The 22,811-nt window shown below is 28.0% G+C and overlaps 1 protein-coding gene across 1 annotated transcript in view; it reads right to left on the reverse strand.

The window, feature by feature from the left end:
• Positions 1 to 11,155: 11,155 nt before the first annotated feature.
• The window catches only part of LOC136973656 (glutamate receptor ionotropic, NMDA 3A-like), an 81,977-nt gene continuing 70,321 nt past the window's right edge, over positions 11,156 to 22,811 (reverse strand). Inside the window, exons 6-9 of the mRNA XM_067268398.1 lie at positions 19,664 to 19,960; positions 16,809 to 16,928; positions 13,249 to 13,322; positions 11,156 to 13,137 (exon numbers count right to left, since the gene is read on the reverse strand). Of these exons, the coding sequence (XP_067124499.1) occupies positions 12,450 to 13,137; positions 13,249 to 13,322; positions 16,809 to 16,928; positions 19,664 to 19,960 (1,179 nt within the window). The 3' untranslated portion in view covers positions 11,156 to 12,449. The remainder of the gene's footprint in view (positions 13,138 to 13,248; positions 13,323 to 16,808; positions 16,929 to 19,663; positions 19,961 to 22,811) is intronic.

Genomic DNA, 22,811 nt, shown 5'->3' on the forward strand with positions numbered 1-22,811 from the left:
CCGTATAAAAAAAAGAAAAGAAAAAGCTGTACAAAAGTATATTAATAATCTATTTTAATTGTCGTTCCAAAGGAGGTTAAAGCGTTATTCGTGTTCCGTTTTCTTGCTTAATCTTCCCAACAATGGGCAATTGTAGTTGCAAATAAGAGAATTATTTCTTTTTAGAAAAAAACTTTTAATAACCAACACTCTTACTACTCGAAAAAAATGAGGTTAGATGGTACCTCCCTTTCTCTTTCACTCTACTAGACCAAAAAGAAAAAAAAAGGAACTAACTTCATTATTGTATCTAATTACAAAACGAAAACTGTTAGTCACTGACTTACACCATTCGTGTGCCTTACACTTCCCAATTTAACACCTGCAATCCGTTAAATTCTATTAACAGGCCTATTTTTTTACAGAAAAAAAACCAAAAGTGAGTAGGTTTTTTTCCACTGATTTCTAAAGGTTAACGTGTCAAACCCCATAAGGACGGGTTCTCCTACGCATTTTGTAAGCTAAACACAAAATCTCGTTTACGTTGAGTAATATTAATGTGTAACCGCCGTTGATAAAGTAACTTAACGTATGACAAAAAACTTCAAATTACGAATACATCAATTTAAAAGGGAATAATTCTATTAGTTAGTGGCGGTTAGATACTAATTGCATAATTGGATAATTGCCTTATATCGGATGATACGCTTATATTGGGTCGTACAAAGTATCAAGTAGAGTTAAAGTAGACGAGGGCGAAAGATGAAAACATAAAGTTCGTTGTTCTATAATTCTAAAAAGGATTAACGTCGCCTTTTTTCCGCCGTAACATCCTAACCTGCTTATCATAACCCGATGAGAAAATAAAGCATAACGTATCGAGTAATTAGAACTTAATAATATGCTACATTCGCCTTCAGTCATAAGTTTTATATTGACCTCAATATATACCCTATAATAAACAAATAAATAGTAGATCTGTGTATTACTTTATTACATTTTTATTCAATTACACGTGAGAAGATTGCTGATAAAGGAAAAAAAAAAAAACATATATACGTCCTTTTTTTCTTTTGTTTCGTTAACTACTTAAGAAATTTGACTGATCTGTTTCTCCTCTAAGCCATATTACTATGGGAGATGACAGGAAAGCTAAGATTGTGACAGATGCCCGAGGGGTGTGTAGTGCTAGACACGGGCGTCCTAGTTCTAGAAGCCAATATAAAGCTTGTTTATTAAAATATGAAGTCTCTAGAAGGAAGGAAACGTTTAAAATCATAAAGGAAACGTAATGTTTATAAACAGTTTAAAAAATCCAATAAAATTACAAGAAATCTCCAAAATTAAGCAAACTTTTAACCTGCTTATTTTTTTTTTTTTTTAAATGCCGGTTATATTTTAAAATTTCGATTATTTAATACGGTCCAATTCGGAATTTCGTGTTATGTCTCTTATTCTAAATGGTGCAATAAGCTATAACGGAAAATCGTATCTATAGTCTCGCTATAGAGGGTAACTTCCTCGAATGTACTGTACTTCCGCATCCTGCGTTATATTCAGTTTAAAAAAAGAATATATAATAACTATACAATAAAACTGGTGGAAGATGATACAAAAACATTAAAATTTATCGCCCAATATGCTCAGTCTTACTGTTTGTACGAGGCTTTCCTAGAGGGGGGAGAACCGAAAAAACTTTCCAGTTAAAGAAAAAAAATTTAACGTCTTCAATAAAGTTACAAGAAAAGAAAAAAAAAAACTTCACCCAAATTTATTTCAGGAAGTGATTTTCAAAAATCCGCTGCATCATGAGAAAAACTAACTTTGATTGAACTTCCCGTCTGCTCTAAGTGGTTTCAGCCAAAAGCATCGTTTCTACTGATTTTTTTACAGTAGAAGCGTATAAAAATCCCCACAGGAACCTCATGTTTTTAAATTAATAATCATATAATTTTAATTTATAATTTAATAAGTTCAATATAATTTAATATCAAACGTTCAATCGTAGCAAAAAGCACCCATTCTTTGACCTAACTCCTTTAGATTTATGGCAACAATAATAATAAACTGTGGTCTTTAAGAATCTTGCACAATTCATTTTAAAGCATTCATAAACCTGATAATTCATTAATAACTAATAAAATGGCAATTTTAAATTACATAATAAACGTTTTTATTCCATTTTAACCGTTTAAAATTATTTTACGGGAGGAAGTAGTGTATTAATTTATGCAATTCCGAGCTCATTATAAAAAGATCATATTCATTAAAACCTGGAATAATTATTCCAAACTGGAGGACATTTTCATATTTTCCCATAAAAATACTTTATTAAAACTGGAAGCCAGCCAGTAACAGGGAATGGGGGGGATAAAAAAAAACTTATGAAGCAATAGTAATGATGATGTTGATGACAATGATGAGATGAGGGATTTTATTAAATTAATTGTATTTAGAGTTTTTTGTAAACAAGATAATTGCCAATTTAAGCTACGTTTCACAATCTTACAAACTGTTATGTAATGGTTTACACTGTTTAATTCAGCATTTTCTTATCAATAGATGATTTATTGATAATCTTACAACAGCCTCACCCTTTAAAACTCGCAGGAGCAGTGTTCTAGTTTTACGAGTCGAATTAACTCAAAAAATAATGTAGATTAAACACACAAGGATAGTTAATTATGATAAGCGACATGCTATTTTTATACAAACATTATCAATTTTTTTTTAATTGAAGCTAACAATAGAATCGAAGTATCAATTTATAGCCTAGCTTGTATCTCTTTATGTATCTGATATATTTCAAGCAAATTATTCTGATAGGAACTAGAAAGGTTAGTGTTTGATAATGAATACAGAATGATTCACATCCTCATTTTGAAATTTTGTGTGTACATGAAGCTGTTATTGTGTACTGTACATGTAAATATTCGTGTACGTAATTAGTAACTTGTTTATTGGTTTGGAACCAGTGTTAAAACTGAAAATATAAGAAATATTTACCTTTATTAACTTGAAAAAAATCGTTCTATATTTTCTTACTAGATGTCACCACAGATATGATCAGATTCTTATCATTGAAAACGTTTCATTGACCCATATAAAGTGCATCCTGGAAGAGAGATTTTTCAATTTAAAACATCTGGACAATATTGAAAAGTTTTTATTATTTGCTATACAAAATATTTATTTATTATCAAACATAAAACTGAGTTTATTGTACTTCGTACACATTTAAAAATTAATACACTAAAATATCTAACAAACAAAAAGCATTAATTTAACTAATTCCTATTGATTATTAACAAGCGAGGACAATCAAGACAATTTCCATCGAGTTTCTTGGATTATTTCTAATATATTTTGCCTTATTTGCTCCATTTTTATGACAGAATTCACTGAAAAAAAGAAAAAAATTAGATATTGTTGTGCTCCTTCATGTATAAATTATTCATCTGTCATATATATTTTTACTGCCCCCTTCTAAATTATTGATTGAGGAATGTAACAGATGCATTCTTTCTTTATGTAGTATTGATTGACAAGGACACATGCGAAAAAGTCCTATAAAAACAATTCTCAATTATTAACCTTCGTCGTGTTTTTCTAACCTACAATTACAGCTAAATATCTGAAGTTCGGTTAACTAAATAAATTTTAATGACGTGGAAATACGTCATTTTAAAAAACACTAATTAATAGATTGTGTAGCAGTGTGACGCATCGTTTGTCACACTCGTCGATATATATTTCTTATTGGCCAGTTTAAATTTTTGAATTTTGATAACGAGAGAACAGACTAATTTAGAAGGAAAAAAATGAGTAATTTAAAAATATTTCAGTGTTTTTTTTCCTGTAACATTTTCCGTTAATGAAATTTAAACTTTAATTACTTTAATCATAGCAAGGAAAAGGAAGATACTTAATGATGAGTATCTAAGACGGGAATTAATTGATTAAACATCAAAATAAATTTCTTAAAATTTTTGTAATTTAATCTATCGATCACTGTTAATTGTCTATCGTAGGATCCGGGTTCGTGTTCGAACCGAAAACCTTGATTTAAAACTGAATAATGAGATCTAACAGCCTCGTTGACCCTAAAAAAAAGGTTTAAAATATTGTTGACAAGTGGCTAAACAAAGACTTGAGGTCACTCGTATCAAGATCCGCATCGCTTCACAGAAAAACTTCCACAAAAGACATTTAAAAATTCAAATATTTAAATTCGACCAATTAGGTGAAACACACGTGTGACGTGAGTATTCCGTTACATCCTGACGTAAAAAGCTGGCAAAAAGAAACAACGCTAATTAAATTTTAAGTATTATCGATCATTAATTACTTTTAAAAGCATTCTTAAACACATAATAAAGTATTTAATTACGAAAAAAAACATTTGAAAACAATAAGGATAAGCACAAATGAAGAATACGAAAAAAGAATATGACGACATCTGGTGGCGAAAGTATAAACAAGAAAAAAATTATTCTTAAATTAAAAGAATAAAATATATTTTACAATATTAAAGTAGAAAACTTAGCATTTTGCATTAATTTAAAATAATAATAATAAATATAATTTTCAACAGAAAACACTATTTATACTTGCAAGCGTAAGTTTAATAATGATTAAAATTAAAATATTAAGCGATAAAAATCAAAAATTATTTAAATTTTTGATTTAAAGAGAGTAATTTCATCTAAAATTTAATAAATTCGCTTCTTTACTATTGAATATAATTTTTAAAGAACTAAATATTAATATAATAATTTTTAGTAGTGATTATTATCATTTATTATGCGTGCTTAATTTCGCCTTTTAAATTGGTATCACGTCTAAGTTTTTACTTATATATATATATATATAAGTAAAATTTAAATTTAAATGAGAAAACTGTAGATTATTATCCATTTTCAAAATTCAGCTAACGTTTGACGTCATAACAACGAAGGAAGAAAAAAAAAAAAAAAAAAAAAAAAAACACGTCACACAAACTTTTGATCTGATTGGTGAAATTTAAATATTTAAAATTTTAAATATGTTCTATAGAATTTTTATTATATAAAGTGAACATTAATATAAATGGCCCCTTAAAGAGAGAAAATAGCAGAAATATTCGCACAGTTTCCTAAATTTTGTAGTTAGTAAAGAAAAGAAAATTTTTTCATTAATATTTTCCTCCTTTTTTAAAATTATAATTTTCCTTTTAGTGTACTTAAAGATCTCAATTTTATCCGGAAATAAATTTTAAAATTAAGTTTCCTAAGTAGTAGGGTATGATCTGTAAGAGAGGCCGAGACCTCTCTTACAGGGAAAACTGTAAAATATTCTTTACATTCTGCTTCTTCTCTCTTTAGTCCCTCTGGGAACCCTCTCCACAGCTAATTGTGTTTACAATTCTTATATTGGAAAGAAAAATAAATTAAAAACTCAAATAAAATATGATTACAAAACTAGTTTAAAAAATAACTTAGATATATACTACAGTATAATTTTTTTTTCTAATTTGAAAAACAGGATTATAAGGTTAAAAGCAAAATAATGTAAATTATAAACTAAAATTTTGTTTAGAAAATTACTTTTTTTAAAAAGAAAAAAACCGATTTTATGAGATTTTCAGGAAAGTTTTACACTTTCTAACTCTAAAGTCTTATAGACGGCGGGATGGCCGACTGATTGCGGTAGCGACCTACCGATCTGAGGGAGCCTGGATCGCGTCCGAACGAGTCGAAAAACTCCAGAAATTTCTCGAAAAATGAGGGCCTCATCCCCGTTGAAGGCATATCCGAATCTATAATTCGCTTGCTAAAAAAGGGTCCTGTTAGTGCACATAGGGCAAGTGTTAAATAATGCATTTTTAAAAATTACAATAGTAAATTATGCAATTAAAACAAACAATATGTAATTTATCAAGTGTATTCAATTATTAAAAAGTAAAATTTAAAAATTATAACAAAACAATGGAATAAAAACCATAAAAATTCATATAAATACACACATAAATAATGAAAATCTGCCGCTATTGACGCTATTATGTTAAAATCTTCAACAGAATTTTAATTACAAAAAAGCGCAATCAACTTTATTTTTACTTTATTTAGTCAAATCATCAGTTAAACAATGACATTTATCAAATATTATCTCGACTATTGAAGATATAATAATAATAATAATATATTATTTTTTCCAACACTTTACAAGAAATCTTAAGCGAGATTTTGCCAATTAATTATTCTGTTTATTATTTAAGCATTGAAAAGAAAAGATTTCAAAAACCTTTTGTTAAATTAACAAAAGAACTTCGTTAATTTATCTCCCAATCAGTCAAACAATTTTTTTAAATAAACGATTTTATTTTTCGAATAACTCATCGACAGGAACATTAATTTTTTAAGAAATTTTTTAAAATGGAGCAAATTAAAATATTCATTTTTAGATTTTATCCTTTACAAAATTTATAAGAGAATAATTAGTTAAAATTATTGAATACAGTAAAATCTGTGTAAACCGGAATCGCACCATACCGAATATTTTTTCCGGTTCGGCAGTTTCTTTAACATAGAAAATCGCTTTGTTCCGAAGACTTTTGCCGTTTAGGCAAGTTTCCGTTTTATTCAGGTTCCGTTATAGACAGGTTTTACTATTTTATAGCAACTATTTTGTTTTTGTTTTTGTTTTTGTTTTTGTAAAGACTTAACTTATTTAATCTGATAAACTTCTTTTATGATGTTATAAAAGAACTTGCTTTTATATCTTTTATTAACTTCTTGTTTGATTAAATATGGTAAAAAATAACTTAATACATATTAATTAATTTTTTCAGACGTAATTAAACGTAAAGATGTTCTTATTTTAAATGTAAGCAACCTCAATTTATTCATTAAAAATAGAACAATAGGCTATCAAAATTTATTTAGTTATTAATTAAAAAATGAAAAAATATTTATAATACAAAAATTGGTAAAATGTAAATGTGATCCATATTCCCTGTTCAACTTGTTTAAAATTTTTACATAAAAAAAATTAAGGAACCGCCGGTTTGTTGTTGTGTATCGTGATAACTTGAACATAAAGTTTCATTCCGGTACACTTATAATCAGAGATTAAGAAATGAGAGATGGGAATCGAGGCCAGTTACCAATCTCCTCTCCGAAATCTATTTTTAAAAATGTATGAATAAAAACAACAATTTAAAAAAAACTATTTTACTACGTTTTTCTTTGCACAAAAGACTAAATTTTGGGATTCCTCTATATCCGGGACACGGGCCAAATAACCTTATTGACTTTCGACTATATCTTTTTTTTTTTTTTTGGCACAAGGAGAACCTTTTAATTGTATATATCATACGATTAAAAGGTTCTCCTTGTTTCAGCTAGGTCCACAATGGAAGCTCAACATAATCTGGGTCAACCCTAAGAATTTTGCCGATCCGTGCAATACCATATCTGGCATCTCCAGCCCAACCTCAAATTAATATAATAAATGGTTTTTAAAATTTCAAACATTAAACAAGTTTTTTGCCATCCCGTGCAAATGGACGTGTTTCACCAGCATTTGAGCTGACCCTGGGTCAATCCATCCATGAGCTGGTTGGATTCTAATCCTAGTCTCTAACAACAGCATCTTTACACATCTATCACAACTGTTGAAGGCCTCTCCCTATTTGAAACTGTTTGTATCGAACAATTCCATAACATCTGTGAATCTAGAGTGAAAACTGCCACCGATTTCTGGTAAAATTGCAAAATCTATTTTATTATACAAAATAAACAAATATTAAATTTCTAATAGATTCCAAATAAAACTGTTATAAAATATACAAACCAACTGTAAACAATAATTAATATTTGTATCCCTTCAAGTAAAATATCGATTAATGTTATAAAATTGCTGTAAAATTCTATGGCGATGGTAAACACTTCTATGAATAGTAATTTATAAAATCAATAAATTATAAATAAATATTCTGAATTAAATTCAAGGTAAATTGCTCTTTAATCCCATAATTTACAATGTTATTATATTTTAAATTTATTAAATTAAAACAATATTGTTTCAAAAATAATTTGCAAGGAGATATTCTTTCAAGAATCCAAGATAAAAATAAATTTACTACATTGACTTCAGGAAAAAAAGATAAAAATCTGATCTCAAATGTAGTTAACATGAATTACTATTATTATATATAATTAGTACAAGAAAAATAAATAGAAAAAAATTTAAACAATTCATTTTTATACTTTAGGAAATATCCTTGTAAATCTAGTTTTGTGAGAGGAAAAAATTTAAATATTTATAAGATGAATAATTTTATTTAAAAAAGAGGGAAAAAAATTACTAGAATAAAAATACTCAACAAAATGTAGTTAAGAAATACATATATGCAGTCCTATATCATTCTGTTTGCTCTATATTTGTTGAAAAATTCAATTTTATTCCTATTCTAAAGCCAACAATTCTTAGGATTTTCATTCTTTTCATCACTGTATAACCTTATTAAACCACAATAAAAAAATAATAAATCTGTTTATATACTTAACTTAATTAGAACTTAATTGATAAACAAGATAAAAATTTGATTCATTTAATTAAAAATTAGTTCAAAACTTATTTTCCTCTTCTTCAACTAACTGAAAATTAGGAAGAAAAAAATATATATTCTGCTTACATTTAATATCAATTCTAATCTGTTTGTAGTGTATTAAAAAATAAGACCAAGAAAGAAATTTTAATATTTGTAATATATTCTTTTATTGATGTACAAAATGAATAAAAATTCATCTACATTATTGTTTGATCCTTACTTTCTAACTTGTGATGAAAATTATATAATTCTTTCAAAAAACTTTTGTTTCGTTTAAATTTAATTAAATTTTTCTAAAGACACATAATTATATTTTGTTTTGTACTCTGAAAAATTCTGTTACGTATCCCTTTTAAATAATATTTATTATTAACATATTAAATTAAAATTTAATTCTTAAATAACCTAAATTATTTTATAATAAAACAAAAAAGTACATAAAATTATTCATTTTTTTAGCAAATTTTTCAATGATTGATCAATTTGGCAACCAGTTATTGTTAATTTTCCCATAAAGGTATATATATGTATATATATTTTTTAATACAATGAAAATTATATTATTTTTCTTTAATTTATTCTTATTTTTTTGTAGAGAAATGTTTACAAATTAGTTTAATTTATTAGCTGTGAAAGAAAAATGTTTGTAAACAGTTCAAGTTCTCATCAGTTTTATTTTATTTCAAATATATTTTCTGGTGATTCATCTTAATCAGAAAAATATGTCAGTTTACTTTATATATTAACATATTTATAATTTCTCCATGCTTTTGCTAAATAAGCTTCTGTTTACTGGCTTGAAAATAACTTAAAATTGCATTGTATAATGTTTTAATGTGATCATTTTAATTAAACGAAAAATTTTGTTTTCTTTATTAATGCTGAATTTTCATTTTATTTCTTGAATATTAATTTTATTTTAAATTGACACACAAACTATGGTTGACTTTAACAGCTAAATAAACGAGCCAATACCATAGTCCGTTCCATATTAAAAAAAGTAAGATAGTCCGTTTCGTATGAAACAGACTATCTTATTGGGTTTGTTTACTTATTTATAAAAAGTCCTCTCTATTTAAAGTGTTTTATATAATATTGAGTAACTTGTTCGTAAATAATTAAATACACTTGTAAATTATTTTTTAATATTGGTCTAGATAATACATTAAATAAATGAGCGTTACATTAATTAATTATCATTGTATAAATTGAAATGACGTATTTCCTTTTTTTTACGTATTACTCTAACCTTGTTTAACAAACAAAATGGCCGGGTTACCATAGTAACCAGATTTATTAGAAGATCGATTTTCCGGTTTATTTGACATTTAATTAAAGCAAAATAAGAAGTTTCCTTCATACCTGATACTTAAATTCCGTTTGTAGAATGTTACGAATTCCATTTATTAAGAATTTTAAAGACTTTTGTAATTACTTAAACGACTTATCCGAGATAATAGTTCGAAACACAACCACTTGGAGTCTATTTAAAATTTTTATTATTATTATTATTTTTAATTGCTTGTTTATTCAAAATAATTTAAATAATTTAATATTACTATTTCTTTAAATAATTATATTATTATATTTTAATTGATATTATTTAATAACTTTTATGATTAAATATCGCCCTCACGTGACTTACCTAATCGTCGATTTATTATGCAAATTAGTTATGTTTAAATACTTCATTTAATTGATTTCAATTTATTTCATTTTGCATGCTTGATTAAAATCAATTATAATTTTTATTATTTAATAAATATTATTATTAAATTCCTGAATTGCCACGATTAAACTTTATTCAGAATGCACTGGACGCTTCATTAGCATTTAATTACTTGGAAACTCTTGCAGCTATCTTAAGATATCGCTCAAAAAGTCTCGAAATTCACGAATTTATGGCTTTTTAATGGGTTAAAAAATAATTTATTGCAGAGTTTAAATACTTTATAACTTAATAAAACAACAGCCCGAATCCCGAAAATGTGATATAAATTTAATTTCTTTTCGGAAGTTAGTGGCTAATTTGTAATTTTTAAGCGCACTCTTTGCAATTTATTTATGAAAAACATTAATTAAATTTTTAATAACAATTAAAAAGAATGGGAAGAATTGACCCGATTTAATTTTTTTATTCAAAATAAACAGCTACGTCATATTAAATACAACTCAGCAAGGATCTTGATATTAATACCGATCATCATCATTCTACAGATTATAAAACTTAAGAATATTGTACAAAACATATTATTTTAGTTTATTCTCGAGTTTAAAATGTAAATTTTCATGATTAAAATTCAATTTATGATCTAAATGCAAGTTTAAGTAGTCAAAGATCTCATTAACGAGTCAAATTCCCGATGCCAATTTAAACATTTGCTGTGATAACACCCTAACTTTCAGTGCATTGCAACTAGGTTTTTTGAATTTAATATATATTAATATATGAACAAAACATGTTTTTGTAACTTTATCTCAAAATTAACATTGAAATTTTCATAATTAAAACGCTTAAATTTAAGTTTGAACAGTTCATGACATTAAACTTTACGCAGTACCTGTATATCCATGGTTTAAATTCCCAAGCAGAGATGGCTTAGTATATTTGAAGATAAAATATTATTCTAAGCTATTTTTGGGTTTAAAAACTTACCTTTATTTATGCTAAAATATTGTATATTTCAACTCGTACGATCAAATGTTTAAATTCCTCGAGGCACAAGCACTCCACCGTTATTCTATCTCGATGGACAGTCGCCAAAAAATCGTAACATTATATGATTTTTCAAGCGAATGTTGTTTTTTTTTTACTATGGTCTACTTAAAAGTCATCTTTTCTTTCTCTTAATAATATTCAAAACACGACAGAATATAAATTTACTTTATGTAGACAATTCGAAACTACTTAGTGGCACTTTGCAATTTAAGCAGAATTTACGAGTATGGTCGATGTTACCATCCTTTTATGCCTTCATTTCCCAGTAAAAATATGCGTTTAACAATAAGAGCATTCTAACAAAAGAGAAAAGAGACTATTCACATCGATTTTCGATCAAATTTTTAAATAAAACATTCCACGTTAAATCTTGAAGAAAAAAAAAAAAAAATTAATCCTATTCTCTGTAAACACCTCAACTTTTCATGAATGAGATTTTCTTACTAGCGCCAAGAAAATATTTATTTTTTAAAATTTTAGGTGTATAATTCCAAACTGTAAGTTGAAATCTTATTTCGAAAAAATACACGAAAGATTAAATAATGGTAAAACTTCAAAAACATCCCTCTCCATCTTTACCACATTTTATAACTGGTTGCCATGTTTTCATACATTTTACACAATTCTAATATTACTAATTTTTGTATATATATATATATAGTTTTTTAAGACAATTGTTATTGCTTTGATGTATATAACTAACTCTAATATTTTTTATTTTATTCCAAAAGATTCTCTATATACAATCTCGATCACTTATATTACACAAAATTCGACTAGTAATATTGATATATACTGTACATATATATATATTACTGTATATATATATATATATATATATGATTTATAAACCAAAAAAGAAAGCTTTATATCTTTTTCTTAATGGACGGACAGTGTGCATTATTGTAGATTAGTGCAAGAAGATTGGGTTTTTGTTTTTTTTTTTTTTATTATTTTCATTCCTTGGCAGTAAATGCTAGAGATATGTATATTGTAAGAAGACAACTAATAGAAAAAGCAGTATTTAACGTTTTTTCAGTATCTCTGCCGTTATTTTCTGTTATATAATGCAAAAAAATTCAGGAACTGATTTCCTAGAAAAATTTCTTCCTAGCTACTTAAAACTGTTTTCCTAAAAAAAGAAACTTGCTACAATCTTCATGGCGACTTGATAAGTGTCTTTTGGATAAAAGCCAATTTCTCTTCCAAAGATTTCTTTTCTCTTAAAGCTTCTTGTAATCGGTTCATCAACGTTCGTTCCGATGCCTGCCACAATTTGATGATATCCTCTTTGGTCATCGAGTATAACCTTAACTCGTCGTATCTTCTTATTGGATATTCTTCGAGATAATCGTTGGATGACTTCTGCTCATTCTGCTCGTTTTCCGAATCCAAACCCCTTTTTAGAAAAGTGAGATCGTCGAAGGACCAAACTCTTTGCTTGCTGCTCTTCAATGGCGCACCGTTGCAATCTTTCGGGATCTTGGTTAAATCGTTTAAACTTAAACTTATGATGACACTATAACCATGATGATCCATGGATACTGAGCTTAACGAGGATGTAGTTGGGCACGTGGATACAATGCTGAGTTCGGAATCCGATTGGTAAGACTCTATTAACTTTGTCCTGACGTTGACGCTATCGTCTGAATACGGTTCGTGTTTTAATGGAATGATACGTCTGGGATCATCGGCGTGTTTACGGTACCTGGACTTATCGAAATTCTCTTCAGAATGTACAATAACTTGTTCAATTCCGTCGTCCGTGTCCTGCTCGGAAGGCGATGTCAGACGGACTTCTACCTCGTCCGAATTTGGAGTCTTCGTATCGTTTTGCTGTTTGGCACTAGTTAAAAAAAATTAAAATTAAAAAAAAATTATAAACGAATTCGATATGGGTCTTTCCCAAATGACAATTTAATTATATCAAAAAATAAAAAAGTTAAGCAACACTCACACTTTTCTTATTTCTTGTATCATCTCGAAAAATTGCGATTTACTTTTTCGTCTTCTGGCTTCTTCTTTTATTTTCTTTAAAATAAAAAAAAAGAAGAAAAGAGAGAAAATATATTGATCAGAAAAGTCATTTATAGCAGCTAGTATCAAAATGGCGATTTAAGCAAAATCTTTGAAATATCGATTCGATTTTTTTTTTTCTAAATAAGCTTTTAAGACGACAATTTCATCAATATATATATATATATTTATTTATTTATTTCCGAAATTTAAAGTACTTTTATTTATTTATTTGTTAAAATTCATATTACTTTTACACAATTTTATTTAATATAAAAAATCCCGAATTTCATTGGATTCACGAAATCGGATGGATTCGTAAATTTCAAAATTGGATTCACTTTTCTTAGAAATTTTCTCATTGTGCTAATTCATTATTTTACTAATGATGATTTGCAATTTAATTATATTATGGCCTCGATTAGTAAATAATTATGAGCTCCGCTTATTACAAATTATTCAGTTTTGCTAATCATCGTTAAGGTCCAGTTATATATATATAAATAACTTTTGTTAATTAGGAAACTTTTACTTTCTTTAGCGTTTAAACTTTGTTACAAGATATAAATTAAACTTTTCCAGTGCATATCTTAGATACAATCTTCGTTGGTGCAGTATTATATACATTGCACTTTCTAAAATGCATTACCTAGGGACTTTTATTATCTGAAAACTTAATCTAATAGCCTTTTATGTGTAGTATCTTATAACTACTATCAACAACTTTATATATTACACCTCATAAATTTAGAAATTACACCTTACACTCTGTAAATAATATGATTTAATGTATTTTTATTGTTAAAGTTTATCATTGCAAATATGCAAATATATTTGTTCAGTATCCAAACTGATAAAATCACTAACTTTTTTTTAATTATAAATTAAGAGTTTTAATACATTTTAGCAACATTTAATTTCATAATTTTTATCAGTAAAATTTCATGAATTTTTTTCTATTTTTAGATATTCCACTAATATAAGATTATGTATTGAAAAAGTTATATAAACTATTATAAAATTTATAAATAAGGTATTTATAAAAAATACTTTATAAGTATATTCTATTTATAAAACATCATAAAAATATTAAAATATTGCGAGAATTTTTACAGTTTACTTCACTCAAACGTATGGCTAACTTATACATAAAGTACATATTCAAATATCAAATATATTTAAACTGAAAACATCATTCAATATATTGATAAAAATCACTTAATAGCAATATTTTCTTTTTAATAAACATAATATTATTTGTCGATAGAAACAACAAAATTCAATCTAGATATAAAATCTTCATCATTCTGTCACGAAGAAAAATAATGGCAGACAGCAGATGATGCTAGATCAATCGACCAGGACAAGATAAACAATTTGCGATTATTGGAATGTTTATATATATAAACTTCAATTTTACATAGAGTCATAAATATATTTCTAAATAGAAGATGATGCAGTAAAGTTAGTGCATCATTTTTAATGCAGGGAGCATGAATGGAGAAGGCATTATTTATTTGTATTAAGCTATATAAATTCTCATTAAATAAGACTTTTTTGTAAAATATTTTATCCTTTCTTTCCCTTTTTTTAAGAAAATTTTATACACCAGATAGTGTAAATAAATATTTTGCGTGATTCACGAACGTCATTTGGATAGAAGCCAAATGGTTTACTGTGCAACAACAGAGTACTTCAATAATAATTATTATTTTATCAACTTGTAAAGAGTTAAATTAAAGATTATGTAAATTGGAAAAATAATTTGCAATTTTTGTTGCTATTTTTAACTTATTTAAGAACTGGAACACGAGACGATCGGATAATTCGGAGAAGATTTTGAATCTAAAGTAATGTTATACTCAACGTAACTGTACTCTTCACTAAAGTTAAAAATATCATGGATATAATTGTTAAAATTATTTTGCAAGATAGTAGAGAAGTTAAACAATAAAACGGAAGTAAAATCGCAATTAAAATAAATTGCATATTTTAATTGTTTAATTAAAAGTTTTGTTGTAAAGGAATGAGTCGAAAATTAATTGAAGGTTAATCAAGTGTAAGTAAGTTATGAGACGTTTAACGAATAAAATTTAAATTGTTGTTAAAGAGAATTTAAAAGTTAATTTATAAAATTCAAATTTATAAATTTAATTAAAGAAATACAATTTATTTTAAGAAAAAAGTAAAGGAAAACTGTTTGTTTATATCCTTCCACATGGTCTTTATTCCGCACAGCAGAGAATAAGTTAAGAATTTTGTGATTTCTTGGTACTCGATAATTTCAAACTATAAGATTTTATACAATTCTCAAAGTAGTTTCTTGTCTACATTTCTATACAAGTTCAAAAAATAAATAAAATAAAATAAATTTATTAAAAAATATAGAATAATCTAAGCTCATATTTTTGTTAAACGTTAGCCAAACGACCGCCTTCATTATTTTCTTTTTTTAATGAATTACGTGAAAATAAACTGCAATTAATCTTCTTCTGGTTAAATTATGTCAAAAGCCAATGTTAAACAACTTAATTACATTTAATGCAATGTGGTTTTAACTTTTTGTAAATTGCTTAAGTTTGTATAAACGATTAAAAGCCACTATCTTAAACATGTTTCTAGTGTTCGTTATCTGAACACAATTTAATTTAATACAGAATAAACGTATAATATCAAGTTCTTTACATAAATATGACTTTTATTAATGTTAATTAACCTCTTTATTAAAAATATCCTTATATATCTTTTAAATTTCAAATGTTAATTATATTTATGCTTAAGAATATTAATTTATAATATTTTTATGAAAATCTTTTAGAATTTTTTTACCGAATCGTTTGATACCATGCGTTACAATTGATTATTCTATATTCCTGATATTAAATTTGAACAATACTCTCATAATGTTAGAATATATACGACTTTTTTGTATAATAAACATACAATACAGTTTAATAGGCTCATCCTATATATTAAAATTCTTTAGTGCATCTGCTCATGGCATTAAATATTTTCCATTCTTCTTTTCCAGTCAGTTATACATAAACATATTAGCAACACATTCATATTAAATCAAATTTTTAATGAATTAATGCTTTTATTTTTACACGACCGCCATGAAAAATATCGCTGTTATATTCTGCCATACTTTCATGAAGGCCCTCAAGAAAATTTCTAAGAATCTTCAAGAATTTCTCTGCAAAAACATCTGATATCCTGTATTATAATTTATATGTAAATAAGCAACCAGAATATAAGCAAACATTTTTGGTCTCGTGAGAATATTCATTAACTCCTGAATGCCGATCATGAATAATTAATATTCGAAATTTAATACTGTATTTTATTCGGGCATTATTTAATCGAAACTAGAAAACTTTTAACTAGATTGTAATCAATTTGCGTACACGTTTGGTCAAATGTATCGATTTTAAATGATGGCATAACACGATCTACGTCATTTAAAACGTGAATATTTACATACATAAACGCTATATTTACCTTCTTAACGCTTTTCTGAAACAAGCTCGCTATCTGCCCTTCTCTTAGGTTAGTCACAATTTCTTTAGCAGAATGATGGGGTGAAACTAATTCGACGGTGTTAATAAAACGATACAACTTCTGTCAATGAAAAGAGGTTAACGTCATTAGTGACAATCTAATAATATCTCAAAAAATCGATAAAAATAAAATTATCTTCTTCCACCCTCTTAAATCGCTTGATTACATTTAATAATAGTAACTTAAATTTATTGTTTCTTATATGAATTATCTGCATATTCAATGGCTTGTCAGATGTACTAAATTGGTTTAACGTTATTTTTTTAACATTTTAATCAATTTTCAAACGACATAATGAGGTTCAAAAATCAAAAAAAGTTATAATGTAAAAGAGAATTAATTTTTTTAATCAATATTACTTTACATTGCTTGATCTTAATTAGCAGATTTAAGAGTATCTTTGCTTTTTCTCATCTAAAAAAAACCACACCGAGAAAGGAGATAAGTCTTACTGTATTTTTAAATGCTGTAAAATTTAGTAATAAAATATCACCGAACATGAATAATTGTGTGCTTAAAGCATTAATACGCTCATAATTTCTTTCTCGTCAATCAAATAAAATATAAAAAATATAGATATTTATTTTAAACTTTTATATTTCTGTTCTGACCACCAGGTGGCCAACGTCCGCTTGCTCGATTGGTTGAAATTAAGACGCTGAATAACCCAGGTATGCTCATCCGCCATGTTGGTCCTTAGAAAGCAGACGACTCTCATAGAAGTTCAATAGAAGGTACAAGAAAATAATCATAAATTCAACTGTATCTTAAGATTTTGCAAGGTCGAAATGATAAACTTTGCCAAAAATTAATGCAACTAAGTGTTATAAAATACAGCTAAATTTAAAAACATGTATAATTTAGATCGAAAAAAAATTACACGCGGAAAAAAGTTAACGCAAGATCAATTGGAAAAACCAAGAGCAATAGTAACTTAGCAAATTTGGCGTATGTAAAATGTATTTATCACAAATTAATTTTAATTAATTTGTGATAAATAATTTTATTAATAATAATATAATTTTAATTAATTAATTTAAATCAAGGATCTATTCTAATTCAAGTCTCAACAGTCGAGGAAACACCAGGTCTTTGCTTTCAGTTTCTTTTATTTATTAAATAAAGCTATATTGTCATATTGTGATTGTAATTATTTCTTTTTTGTGTTGTTATATTTTTAACCCTATGTGTTTCTTCTGATCAGTTAGAATAAAAGAAAACAAAAACAAAATACGATGCAAAGAAAACGTTTATTTTGGTGCACATTTTTTGTATTAAATTTTATTTTTGGATTTTGTAATAGTGTTCTTTGCTGTTTCATATGATCTTACAGTAACAAAATGCTGTATTATTTTTTTCGTCACTTCATGAAGATAATGTTGTCTTGAAGTATTTCAGAACAATATTTACAAATTCATCATCTGGAAGATATTTTTCTTGGAGTAATTCAATTTGAATTTCTGCATAGGCAGCATCTACTGCCTTCACAATATCACATACTTTCATACTGGGATATATTAACCCCCCATATGATGTATATTCCAAAAGAAGATTATCTTGTCCCACTTTAGTTAGATCATCTACATCTCCTGTCATTTCTGTTTGGCAGTCAATCACTACAAACAGATTTCATCAAAGAGTGGACACAGCTACCTGCAATATAAAAAAGTGAATTCTTGTGAACAACACTTCTGTTACCATTCATTTCAATGGCACTTTTTAGCCTCTTTGTCACATTGTCATCAAAATGTGTGTGTTGAGGTTCAGCTTGTCTTTCTTTTGGATCCAAAATGTTCAATAAACTGTGATTATTATCTCGTGCATATCCTGACTTCAAGTTCGGTTCTTTTTCAAGAAACTGTGCAACAAACACCATACTTGATTTTGACTGCTATTTCCAAATAGTGTTGGGACAGCATCAAGTCTTAACTTTCTCTTCCCATCGAGTCTATTATTTTCAAATTGCTCCTTGGTAAAATGGATCTACATTAAATTGATAATAAAATAAGGAATTAAATAGTCTTAACTAAAATATCATTCTTCTCAAAACATTAAAATATCGAACTTTTCATAGATAAAAATTCTCCAGCTTTATGAAACATCTTTACAGTAAACATGGGCTGACAAAGCTTTGGTTACAAATCAACATTTACAAATACTAATGTGTATTACCAAATGAACAGCATATTTTCAGAAGTTAAGAATATTTTTCTTAACTTCTGAATTTCATCTATATCCATTTTAATATCATCTGCAAAACTGGAGTCCAATTAGAAAAACCAAATCTGTTAAAACGTTAAATTTAAGTACTTACCTCACACAAAGGAAAAGACGATGTTGGTTGCCAGTTATCCCATCTTGTTTTAATGACCCAAACCTTTTTTCTGTTTTGATCGGCAGGGAATCGAAACATTCAGTAACCTTTTCCATCACTGTTCGCACAATTTGGAGCTGAACAACACGGCATTTTGTTAATTTTCTATGCTATGCTGAACACACGATACTACACTAGCAAGCTGCCATCTTGGAATATGACGTTAAAAGGACCAATATGGCTGCACACGTGGCGGAAGCGTATGAGCATACCTGGGTTATCTAGCGCCTTAGTTGAAATAGAGCAGAATTTTACTTACATCTGATGTCATTATTTAAAATTTCTCGTTATAAAATATGACCTCAAGTTGAGGTGAAAGTTATAATTTAAAATCACTGGTTTGTTTAAAATATTAATTTGAACTAGCTTTTCAGTATTAAAATTTAGATTTTTAATATGTTCATATATTTATTTGACTTACCTGACTGAAGAACATTAAATTTGGACTTCTCCAAAAACAATCTTTGGGCTTTTTCCTGAGAGCAGGTAAAGCATACTTGAATACTAAATGCTCGAGTATAAGGATCACAATACCTACAAGGATCCCTATACCTAGCATAATGAAGACACCAGCTAGTGCCTGTATACTAAGAGGCAAAGGTTTATTAAGTCTATGTACAGAATCTTCGAAACAAGGCACTCTTCCATACCATTTTTTTTGAAGTTGGTCCAAGTATCCAAATTCATTGTACTTCAGTATCAATTTAGATATGGAATCCTAATAAATTTATTTTTTATTTAGTTAAAATATAATAGTAAAAATTTATTCTTTAATAAAATGTATTTCATTAATGGTATAATTCAATAAATGAAAACAAATAAATGATGAAACATAATACAAAAGTTTATATCATGCTCCCGTAATAAACGAAATTAAAGGACAAAACTTCTCATTTTCTATAGAACAAATTATGCAAAAATATCTTAAGCCAGTCATAGAAAAATTGGATTGACAAAAGAAGGAAATGCAACTTATGGGCGATCTGCCAAGAGCAAGGCTCCCGATAGGACTTTCAAGGGACATTGGTCACTACACGTGGAGGAAAAGTGAAAACTGAACGCAGTTAGACCTTTGGTCAGCGGAAACCGGGAACCAACTTGCCAGTGTTCAATGGGTTTATTCATTCATCTATTGATGGCCATCCATAGGTGCATAGATACAAACGAACCTCAAAATCTTCCATTTAATAAAAAGTTTAAAGACGAGTTTAAACTTCTTTTACCAGACATTTGCTTTATATTTCAGGTAAAAATCTATCGATGACGGCAGTCCGGGATTTAGCGTTCTAGGTCATCTGGGTCCTAGGCTTTGGAGGCCATCCGTTTCAGGTTCCAGGTGTTATGATATTTACAAAGCATTCATATTTCTATACACATTTTAACATAACTCGAATTACTGCTTCAATATATTTGAAATGTTTAGTCATAATCTGTTATATAATAAATCTATACACTAAAAAGAGGAAAATAAGATGTAAGTTTCAAAATTTTGTGCCTTGGGCCAAGGCCTATTTATAAATCCAGCACTGGATACAGATAATTAATACGTTATGAGGTTAAATTAGAAGTAGTTAATTCTTTAAGAAAAGCAATAATCCAAACAAAAACGTGAGATGTAAAAAGTTGTGCGAAGTAAAAAAATTATGACAATTTGGACGACAGTCAAAATTTTTTTTGGAGTTTTTCTTTGGCAAAGATAAGCCAGGCACTTGGAAGCGAAATGTAAAAAAACATTAATACAGGTAAAAATCTTGTGGATAACGCTTCGAAGTGCCAAGCTTATCTTTACCAGAGAAAAGCCCCGAAGAAAAAAAATTTGATGACATCCAAATTGTCATAAGTTTTTACTTGGCACAATTTTTACATCTCAGATGTTTTTGTTTGGATATCAATTGCTTTTCGGTTAATGATTGCATTATTACATCAAGACCTAAGACTGTAAGGTATTGTACAGTTCGGTCGGCATCCGCCGACGCGACGACCAATGCTTTCAATACGCCATTTAGTAAAATCGTTATAAAAAGTTTTAATTTGCATAGATTTGAGCTTTTGTTGTTTTGGATAACATTTTGAATGAAAATAATTTATTTCCATACAATTTTATTCTTGCAAGTGTAAAAGTAAGTGATAAAATGGAAATAGCTCTATGGCGAACTCACGTGAACTTTGACCTATCGACCCGGAAGTTTTGTCTGCACCTTACTGATAACGAGAGAGGCATAAGTTTAAAATTTGAGTCTTCTAAACCCAGTAGTTTTTTTCTCTAGAAGTGTCTGTACTGCCGGTTGAAGAAAAGAAGAAAATACAACATTTTGGCGATTTTTGCACTTTTCGATTGCTTATATTTCGCTAACCCCTGTATAAAAACTCTGAAATTTTGCATACTACCCAAGAAAACACGTATCTTTCGAACGAGATATTCATACTTACCATAGATGTTAAGGGGTAGCTGGAAAAATCGACCCCTGAAATTCAGCATCTGTTTCCTGTCAGTGAGTTTTTCACTTGGCATCAGAGTCACTGCCGTGTTTCTCAATTAAAGAAAGAAATAAGGAACTGTCATTAATCTTCAATTTATTAATTTAAAACTTAGTTTTCCAACGACAACTTAAATCTTCTGTTCATCAAATTTTTTAAAACCAGCCACAAACCCTAGACTTAAAATATTAATTATTTTACTGACTTCTTTTTACATTATTGACAACAAAATGCATTCGACGTCTTTCTAATACCTCTCCAGACACTTTTATATATTATTAATTATTGCTGTGTACATTTCTTTCTTAATTTATTGATAAGATATTGTCTGTTTTCCCCACAGTTCACAATTCTCGTTAGGAAATTAATGAAAACCGATACTCCCAAATTGCCGTATTATTGATCATTTGTTGGCTAGAAAGATATAAATAAAATATTACAAAAATTATTATTTTTATTATGTGAGTTTTTTCTACTAACATTAAATGAATGGTGCAGTTGTATGACCGGCCACCAGTAGCCAAGCGGTTCCGTTCCCTGAACCCTGGTAAGTTCGCGCCTCGCCAGGACGGGCTGGCCACGTGGAGTTTTCCGGGTTTTCTTAAACGTCTGTAACGCCTAAATAGGGGCCAGTTACCCTTCAAAAGACCTCCCAGAAGGCATTTCTCCTAGGCAGATCGCCCTAGTGTTACGTTGTCGTAAATTCACAAACAAACAGTTGTATGACCAGGAAGTAAAAGGCATTAGTCTGCTTCTCTGGAGACCGAATTCGAGTTTAGGTCGGATTCTCAAGAGTTTTTGTAAGTCATCTGACGCATCTGGATGAAACCATTTATAAAAACTATCAATGATTACAAAAGTCTATAATGAGGTGGGCCAGGGCCAAATGGTGAGAAACAGAGCTTAAACGGTTTCCATCTTTCATCATCCGGCTTATCATTGCAGAGTTTTTTTATGTGGCGATAAAGATGTCAACCTGCCACTCTAGGAGATCCGGAATCTAATCCTGGCAGAGAATCCTACGAATTTTTTAAGAATGGTCTTTCCCGAAAAAGTCGGACCGCGTTCCTCACTACTCACTGTCAGTCTGA

Source organism: Centruroides vittatus, unplaced genomic scaffold (genome assembly GCF_030686945.1).
Source record: "Centruroides vittatus isolate TY-2023 unplaced genomic scaffold, ASM3068694v2 contig_3255, whole genome shotgun sequence".
NCBI classification, from domain to species: domain Eukaryota; kingdom Metazoa; phylum Arthropoda; class Arachnida; order Scorpiones; family Buthidae; genus Centruroides; species Centruroides vittatus.